Source organism: Gorilla gorilla, chromosome 7, assembly GCF_029281585.2.
Source record: "Gorilla gorilla gorilla isolate KB3781 chromosome 7, NHGRI_mGorGor1-v2.1_pri, whole genome shotgun sequence".
NCBI classification, from domain to species: domain Eukaryota; kingdom Metazoa; phylum Chordata; class Mammalia; order Primates; family Hominidae; genus Gorilla; species Gorilla gorilla.
The window spans coordinates 16,083,130-16,092,386 of NC_073231.2; the positions used below are offsets into that span (position 1 = coordinate 16,083,130).

Below are 9,257 nucleotides of genomic sequence, written 5' to 3' on the forward strand. Positions count from 1 at the left end.
AAAACACATGAGGGTGCGGTCACGGTTCTCTGCTGACAGACTTACCTTGGGGAAGAAAGAGAAGCTCTGAAGATGGATCATGGCCGTGACTGCATGTCAAGGAGAGTCTCCTTGATGACACTGAGGCCTACGTCGAGATAGACAAAATGTGGTCCAATTAAAAGGTGTCTATTTTACCACATTTTTTTTAAAACAAAACAAAACAAAAAAACAAAAAAGATGGAAAAGAAGACAGGGGTACAGGCACCAGTGTTACATGTCTGATGAGGAACATCTATTCTTCAAAGCTTGCAGCTGTACAAGTAGGTTTTAGAATGTCTGTCAGCAGTGGACATGATCTTAGAGTGGGCTGTGCAAATAGACCTTTCCAGGTCATGTAATTGGATTAAGTTAATTGCAATTAAGGTACAGGTAACTGATTAGGTTAGGGTGCGTTCCACGTCAGGTGACCGGAGGCAGTATAAAAGGCAGCCTGGAAAGCAGAGGTCCCTCTCCGCCCCTTCCTCCGTCGTCCTGGATGCTGCATCGCTTCCAGCGGGGCTGCTCCAGCACCTGCCCATCTCAGCGCCAGCCGGGGAAAGAAAGTAGACGTGTAATTTCAGGTTAGTTTCACTGAACAATTGTTTGTTTCACGCAATCCCTGAGGGATGGTGGAGCGGGGGAGGAAGAGGCAAAGGAGGCCGAAAGATGCCGATCGCACTGGGGCTTGCTGGTGGGGTAGGATGTGTTCTCGCTACTAGTAATTCTTGGAACAGGAAACGACAAAACATATCCGTCTCCACGTGTGGGATAAGACCAAGATGGGAATGCGAAAAGAAATGTACTGCAGCATGCTGAATTGGTGGGTAAATGGAAAAAGGACTTTGGAAAAAAGGGTGGTTTGCCCTTCAGCCGTGTAAGACCTCGATACGATATGGCACTTCTTCCCCGTTAGTTCAGATGAATTCGTGTGGTATGCGTAAAATACCAAAAAAATAAATAAAGAGGGGCTGGAGCTAAAGCCAAAAGATAGAACAGGAAAGACCATCACCTGCTAGTGTGGTAGAGAGGAAGGTAACTTCTCTCTATGAATTTGTGTTTGGAAGTGGCCTAATGAAATGGCAAGAGTAGCGTTTCAAGTTGTCACAGGAAGCATCCCTTATCCCTGACTTCAAACAGACCTGCCAAAGGGTGGCACACGCCATGCCCTGTGTCTTCGATCATTCTGTCCGTCAAGGGAGACAGAATCACCGTGTCTTCTACCGGAGTGAATCGTGAGAGACCTAAGTCCAGTGTCCAGAATCAGTTGTTTGTTTGGGGTTGAAAGCTCAACTCCCCATACCTAGGCCACGGGCCCTGTGGCAGGTGAGGTTTACTCTTGGACTAGGTAGTCATGGCAGAGGAACACACAATATCCGAGGATGCACACAGCACATTGTGTTCTACAGATTTGACAGACTGGTGGTGAGGTCTCCTCATGACCACACAGGCAGGGCGTTAGCAGGTGGCTTCCTGTGGGTGTGTGAATATCCAACGTGCTTAACCATCGACATGTGTGTGTTTGTGTGTGTTTCAGGTGACCCAACAGTCAACCCCTGAAAAAGGCGGTCATAAAACCCCCAGCAGACGAAGATGATGGCACGTCGGGACCCCAAATCTTGGGCCAAGAGACTGGTGAGAGCCCAGACCCTCCAGAAGCAGCGGAGGGCCCCAGTTGGGCCAAGGGCTCCCCCGCCCGATGAAGAAGATCCCAGGGTAAGTCTAGCCCTGGATCTCTTGGGTATCGGGGTGGGGGTGGGGACGGGGGGAGGGGGTGTCACACGGTCCTCGGAGACTGGGTTGGATTCCAAAGAGTTCTGTCACCACCACCCAGGTTGCTTTTCCCATCCAAGGTGGGCGTGGCTTGGGACCTTCTCCCCAGCCCGATAGGTCCCTTGAGAAACTCTTGGGGGCAACCTCTCTTTCTACTTAGAGTCCTGTGTAGCCACGTTTGGCTGCGTTGTTGACATCGGGTTCACCATCGTGCCCCTTGGAACCTTGAGTCCTTCCTTTCAGAGTTCCTCCGTCACATGGGCTTTGGGAGGGAACATCGTATCCGAACTCTCCCAGCACTTAACGGCCCCCATGCCGGTGTCCCCTCTTTGGAATCCTTATTCAGCTCTGAATTCACAATCCGTCCCAATGTTGACGTGGGATCGCTGCCTGTGGCTTCAGCTCCCTCACTGACATCACTTCCTTTCCACCCACAGCTCAAGTGCAAAAACTGCGGGGCCTTTGGCCACACGGCCAGAAGTACCAGGTGCCCCATGAAGTGCTGGAAGGCAGCCCTGGTTCCAGCGACCTTGGGGAAAAAGGAAGGGAAGGAAAACCTGAAACCATGGAAGCCCCAGGTTGAAGCCAACCCGGGGCCCTTGAACAAGGATAAGGGAGAGAAGGAAGAGAGACCAAGGTGAGCAGTGGGAGGGGTTTTCACCACCCTTAGGGTACTGCCTCCTAAGGACATGGTGTCTCTGCACCTGCACACCGTGTGCCTTTCCGTCTCCGGGCCAGGGAAGGAACGCTGCAGAGAAATAGGCCGCAGCTCCGTGTCCTCCGGGGTTCCGCACCCAGGAGCTCCTTTGGCTCTGGGAGATTCAGGGACGGGGAGAGGCGGGGGCGCTTCGTGCAGGTTCCCCGCGACAGAGGGAAAAGCGATGGAATCCAAATCACAGTCCTTAGTTGGGAAGCCTAGAGGGCCACCTGGAGGATGGGAAGGTTGGCACGTGAGGGAAGGTGCAGAGGCGGAAAGGGCACCAGATGTCCATTTCTGTATCACAAAACACGGAGTGGGACTGGGCCCCAGACGGGGTTCTCCCTGTCTCCTGCGGAAAACCAGGGGGCACGGCCTGACCTTTTTCCGTTCTGCAGGCAACAAGACCCGCAGAGGAAGGCTCTCCTCCACATATTTTCCGGGAAAGCTCCAGAGAAGCCGCTGCCGAATCGAAAAGGATCCACGGAATCTTCTGATTATCTGAGGGTGAGTGTCACCCCGGGCCCCTGGTCCTTTTCTCCTCTAGGTCACCCTGCTTGATTTCCTTTCAGCTTCCCGTCTGCGGGAGGAAATCGGGGAACCCCTCTTTCTTGCCTTCTTGGGGTCAGGGACTCCACGATCCTTCCAGGTCGATTTGATTGCAGGCGAAGGCATCTGAAGATGCCGTATTTCCTGTTGCTTCCTTTCTGTCCAATTATGGCAAGCCTGCCAACAACATGTTCCTAGCGGCATGAGGAAATTAGTCCCTCAGAGGCCCCAAACGTGGAGAAGGCTAAACCCAGGAACATGCACGTGTTCAGAGAAGACGTCCCGAGTACCCTTGAGCCACCAACCTGCCTTCGGAAGGGCATTAGTCCGTTCCACTTCATGGAAGGCTGAGTGGAGGCGCTTGGATCCAGTTAATGCCCAAGACGCGATCTTTTGAACAATGGTGTGCTTAGATCAGCTACACATAGCTCGAGAGCGCATCTTTCATGTGTCTTGTCCTGATCAGCACTCAGCTGGAGTCCTACTTCCAAGGACCGCCTGTCGATACTGTACTAAGAATTTCATGGCGTGTGCACCTTGTCTTTAGATGTGCTTGATTTTCACGTTGGCTCCATGCTGAGGAACTACTTCTAACCTGTGTTGTTTCCTCTCTTTCAGGTTGCAAGCGGGCCAATGCCGGTCCACACAACCAGTAAAAGGCCGCGCGTGGACCCTGTCCCCGCTGATCGCTCAGCTACCGAAATGTCTGGCAGGGGCTCCGTCTTGGCTTCACTGTCTCCCCTCAGAAAAGCCAGTCTGAGCTCCTCCTCAAGTCTCGGACCAAAGGAAAGACAGACAGGGGCTGCGGCCGACATCCCTCAGCCTGCCGTCAGGCACCAGGGCCCCGAGCCTCTCCTCGTGGTGAAGCCGACACACTGCAGCCCTGAGGGTGGCTGCCGAGAAGTTCCCCAGGCTGCCTCCAGAACCCACGGCCCGCTCCAGGCCATCAGACCCCAGGCGCAAGACAAACGTCCTGCGGTGACCTCACAGCCCTGCCCGCCAGCCGCCACACACAGCTTGGGCCTAGGCTCCAATCTCAGCTTCGGGCCAGGAGCCAAGAGACCTGCCCAGGCTCCGATTCAGGCTTGCCTGAACTTCCCCAAGAAACCAAGACTGGGTCCCTTCCAGATCCCCGAAAGCGCCATCCAGGGAGGTGAGCTGGGGGCCCCGGAGAATCTCCAACCTCCGCCAGCCGCAACCGAACTTGGACCAAGTACGTCGCCCCAGATGGACAGGAGGACACCGGCCCAGGTGCCCAGCGTCGACAGGCAGCCTCCGCACAGCAGACCTTGCCTGCCTACTACCCAGGCCTGCACCATGTCCCATCACCCAGCGGCCAGCCATGATGGGGCCCAGCCTCTCAGAGTTCTCTTCCAGAGACTGGAAAACGGACGCTGGAGCTCCAGCCTCCTGGCGGCCCCCTCATTTCCCTCTCCTGAGAAGCCGGGAGGCTTCCTCGCTCAGAGCCCTCATGTGTCAGAGAAGTCTGAGGGTCCCTGTGTTCGTGTCCCACCGAGCGTCCTCTATGAGGACCTTCAGGTTTCCTCCTCCTCAGAGGACAGCGATTCTGACCTGGAGTGAGACTGCAGGTGGCAGGGGCTCCTTGGCCTCCAGCTCCCGTGACTTGGAGGGGACTGTGGGACTGAGGAGTGCGGAGCAGAGAGCAGACTCTGTGCGGTGACTCCGATGCTCCCCGGCTGTGGCGCTTCTGTGGATGTGGGAGCCCGGGCCAGGCAAGGAGCAGGTGCAGGGAGCAGGTGCAGGGACTCTGCCTCATTGAATTCTGGTGAGGGACGTTGTAGTTCGCGTGGTTCTCCGGAAACGCGCCAGGGAAAGCTTCCGTGCCAGAGATTCGTTGCCTCAGAAACTGCGTGACGCACAAGAGACAGACTTCCGCTGGGACGTCAACAGGAAACTGGGGAATTACTGTGTATTTGCTCTCTAGATGACTGAATAAGGGAAAAGTTAGGGAACCCCGAGAGGTGCAGCCCTTCCGCTGTGCCCCGCCCTGAGAGCAGTGTTTCGGACGCTGGGAAGCGTGCTGTGCAAAGCGCTCTCGGGGTCTTTCCTCAGCCTCGAAAACTGGGCTCTGGAATGCCTTTGTACATATGTGTGTTTAATTTGTTTTGAAGTGAATAAAATTCTCAAAAAGATGACATATTGTCTTTTGACTCTCATTCCGTGTCTGTGTTTAACTGATTTTCCAAGTGAAGGGGTGGCCTGGCCCTCCACCCCTGTGGGTGTTTCTAGTCGGGTGGGATGAGAGACGGAGAAAAGGAATAAGACACAGAGACAAAGTATAGGGAGACAACAGTGGGTCCAGGGGACTGGCACTCAGCACACCAAGGACCTGCACCGGCACCGGCCTCTGAGTTCCCTCAGTTTTTATTGATTATGATTTTTATTATTTCAGCAAAAAGGAATGTAGTAGGAGAGCAGGGTGATAATAAGGAGAAGGTCAACAACAACAACAAAAAAAAACACGTGAGCAAAAGAATCTATATCATTATTAAGTTCAAGGGAAGGTACTATGCCTGGACGTGCACGTAGGCCAGATTTATGTTTCTCTCCACCCAAACATCTCAGCGGAGTAAAGAATAACAAGGCAGCATTACTGCCAACATGTCTCGCCTCCCGCCACAGGGCAGCTTTTCTCCGAGCTCAGAGTTGAACAAATGTAAGATCGGGCTTTACACCGAGACATTCAGTTCCCAGGGGCAAGCAGGAGACAGTGGCCTTCCTCCATCTGAACTGCAAGAGGCTTTCCTCTTTGACTAATCCACCTCAGCACAGACCCATTACGGGTGTCAGGCTGGGGGACAGTCAGGTCTTTCCCATCCCACGAGGCCATATTTCAGACTGTCACATGGGGAGAAACCTTGGACAATACCCTGCTTTTAAGGGCAGAGGTCCCCGTGGCTTTCCACGGTGCATTGCGCCCCTGGTTTATTGAGACTAGAGAATGGCAATGACTTTTACCAAGTACACTGCTTGTAAACATTTGGTTAACAAGGCACGTCCTGCACAGCCCTAGATCCCTTAAACCTCGATTTTATACAACACAGGTTTTTGTGAGCTCCAAGTTGGGTCAAAGGGGCTGCGGCAAAGCTACAAATGATCAACATCTCAGCAAAGCAATTGTTTAAAATACAGGTCTTTTTCAAAATGGAGTCTCTTATGTCTTCCCCTTCTACATAGACACAGTGAGAGTCTGATCTCTCTTTCTTTACCCTACATCCAAGGGCTTGAACATTTCTTGACTTGTTGGCAATCCAAATCGTTACGTCTCCGAAACAGAGTTGACTGAGGGGACCGCAGTGCTGGGCAGGACCTTTGACTTCGTATACATCCACAGGAGCAAGAAAACCTCAGCCCCACTCTACCAACACGCACCTAGTAAAATTCCGCCAACCGAATCTCACGCACGCTAACACGTGGGGAGCGTTGCTTGCACCACGAGTCCCCATTTGGCTCAACCGCCGATGCCAAGTGTGTGGTTCCAGTTGCGACGGCGCCCCGTGAAGTGGCTTCCGGATGTGCGAATGAACCAGGCAGAGTTTCACTGGCCAAATGGACCCCAGCACAGCTGAAGTGAACTCCCACATTTGGGATGTACTTCAGAGGTAAAACATTCATCTCGTCTTCTTTCCGGATGTCTGACACCATGGTTCTCCCCCTGATCCTAAGAGTAGCTGAGGTAGAGACTCACTAAAAGATCTAGGCAGGGATATCCCATCATGCACAGGCTCTCTCCATTCTCTGACCTGGGAACAACTCTGAGCAGGATTCCACATCTAGGAGGCCTCGGAACTGAGCGGGATTTTCTGAGACACACCAAATGGCTGCTCCCTTTCCGCCGCTGTTGAGGGTCGTTATCTTGATTATCCAGATCACCTAGAAAGTATCCGTATCCAGAATCAATAAGATCAACTCTCTGCTCCTCTGACAGCAGAAGGAGCAGGACCATAAGGAACCAAAGAGCGTGGAAGGAAACGATGTGACAGGAAAGCTCAGAGAACGGCCACAGGGGGTCGTCAGCAGGCCTTCCAACCTGAATCATGAATAATTAATGAAGCGCAAATCAAAGGGGACTCGAGTTTCAGCAGGAGCAATTCATCCAACGGGAGATCGCCGGAGGGCCAGCAAGATTGAGAGACTGGGAGCCGGGTGCAGTGTCAAAGGGGACGCGACTGGTTCCAAAGCTCGAGAAGACCATGGGGTCACTTGGGCTACATGAGAAAATGCCCCAGTGTGCTGGTTCATCATTCCGACTCCTGCCTGTCTCTTCCCGTCCAAGGAACATGGAACCTAAGTCGTGCAGGTGCAGATGACCATGGGCAGAATTAGGGGACGTGGCACAAAAGTTCACCGACACGGGAGTTCCACAGAAGGTGCGGTGGATCTTCGCAAATCCAGAGACATGGCAATGGGACCCAGGGAATTAGAGCCTCACAGGCGTCCGGGAGACTTTTCAGGCATAATGCCTGGAGTCGCAAGACGAGCTGAAAAAGGAGCCAGGCACTGAAGGACAAAGCGTTGTGGACTTTCGTCATCTGTGTTTCCCAGTGCGGTCCAATTCACGGTGGTTTCCAAGCGCCTCCTGGGGGAGAAAACACATGAGGGTGCGGTCACGGTTCTCTGCTGACAGACTTACCTTGGGGAAGAAAGAGAAGCTCTGAAGATGGATCATGGCCGTGACTGCATGTCAAGGAGAGTCTCCTTGATGACACTGAGGCCTACGTCGAGATAGACAAAATGTGGTCCAATTAAAAGGTGTCTATTTTACCACATTTTTTTTAAAACAAAACAAAACAAAAAAACAAAAAAGATGGAAAAGAAGACAGGGGTACAGGCACCAGTGTTACATGTCTGATGAGGAACATCTATTCTTCAAAGCTTGCAGCTGTACAAGTAGGTTTTAGAATGTCTGTCAGCAGTGGACATGATCTTAGAGTGGGCTGTGCAAATAGACCTTTCCAGGTCATGTAATTGGATTAAGTTAATTGCAATTAAGGTACAGGTAACTGATTAGGTTAGGGTGCGTTCCACGTCAGGTGACCGGAGGCAGTATAAAAGGCAGCCTGGAAAGCAGAGGTCCCTCTCCGCCCCTTCCTCCGTCGTCCTGGATGCTGCATCGCTTCCAGCGGGGCTGCTCCAGCACCTGCCCATCTCAGCGCCAGCCGGGGAAAGAAAGTAGACGTGTAATTTCAGGTTAATTTCACTGAACAATTGTTTGTTTCACGCAATCCCTGAGGGATGGTGGAGCGGGGGAGGAAGAGGCAAAGGAGGCCGAAAGATGCCGATCGCACTGGGGCTTGCTGGTGGGGTAGGATGTGTTCTCGCTACTAGTAATTCTTGGAACAGGAAACGACAAAACATATCCGTCTCCACGTGTGGGATAAGACCAAGATGGGAATGCGAAAAGAAATGTACTGCAGCATGCTGAATTGGTGGGTAAATGGAAAAAGGACTTTGGAAAAAAGGGTGGTTTGCCCTTCAGCCGTGTAAGACCTCGATACGATATGGCACTTCTTCCCCGTTAGTTCAGATGAATTCGTGTGGTATGCGTAAAATACCAAAAAAATAAATAAAGAGGGGCTGGAGCTAAAGCCAAAAGATAGAACAGGAAAGACCATCACCTGCTAGTGTGGTAGAGAGGAAGGTAACTTCTCTCTATGAATTTGTGTTTGGAAGTGGCCTAATGAAATGGCAAGAGTAGCGTTTCAAGTTGTCACAGGAAGCATCCCTTATCCCTGACTTCAAACAGACCTGCCAAAGGGTGGCACACGCCATGCCCTGTGTCTTCGATCATTCTGTCCGTCAAGGGAGACAGAATCACCGTGTCTTCTACCGGAGTGAATCGTGAGAGACCTAAGTCCAGTGTCCAGAATCAGTTGTTTGTTTGGGGTTGAAAGCTCAACTCCCCATACCTAGGCCACGGGCCCTGTGGCAGGTGAGGTTTACTCTTGGACTAGGTAGTCATGGCAGAGGAACACACAATATCCGAGGATGCACACAGCACATTGTGTTCTACAGATTTGACAGACTGGTGGTGAGGTCTCCTCATGACCACACAGGCAGGGCGTTAGCAGGTGGCTTCCTGTGGGTGTGTGAGTATCCAACGTGCTTAACCATCGACATGTGTGTGTTTGTGTGTGTTTCAGGTGACCCAACAGTCAACCCCTGAAAAAGGCGGTCATAAAACCCCCAGCAGACGAAG

At 52.4% G+C, this 9,257-nt stretch overlaps 1 protein-coding gene across 1 annotated transcript; it reads left to right on the top strand.

Moving 5' to 3' along the window:
• Nucleotides 1-1,611: 1,611 nt before the first annotated feature.
• LOC129524367 (protein FAM90A15-like) lies at nucleotides 1,612-4,618 on the top strand. Its single transcript, XM_055349753.2, has 4 exons — nucleotides 1,612-1,734; nucleotides 2,229-2,428; nucleotides 2,887-2,995; nucleotides 3,656-4,618. Exons 1-4 carry the CDS (start codon nucleotides 1,612-1,614, stop codon nucleotides 4,616-4,618), a joined length of 1,395 nt encoding a protein of 464 aa, XP_055205728.2.
• Nucleotides 4,619-9,257: the final 4,639 nt, after the last annotated feature.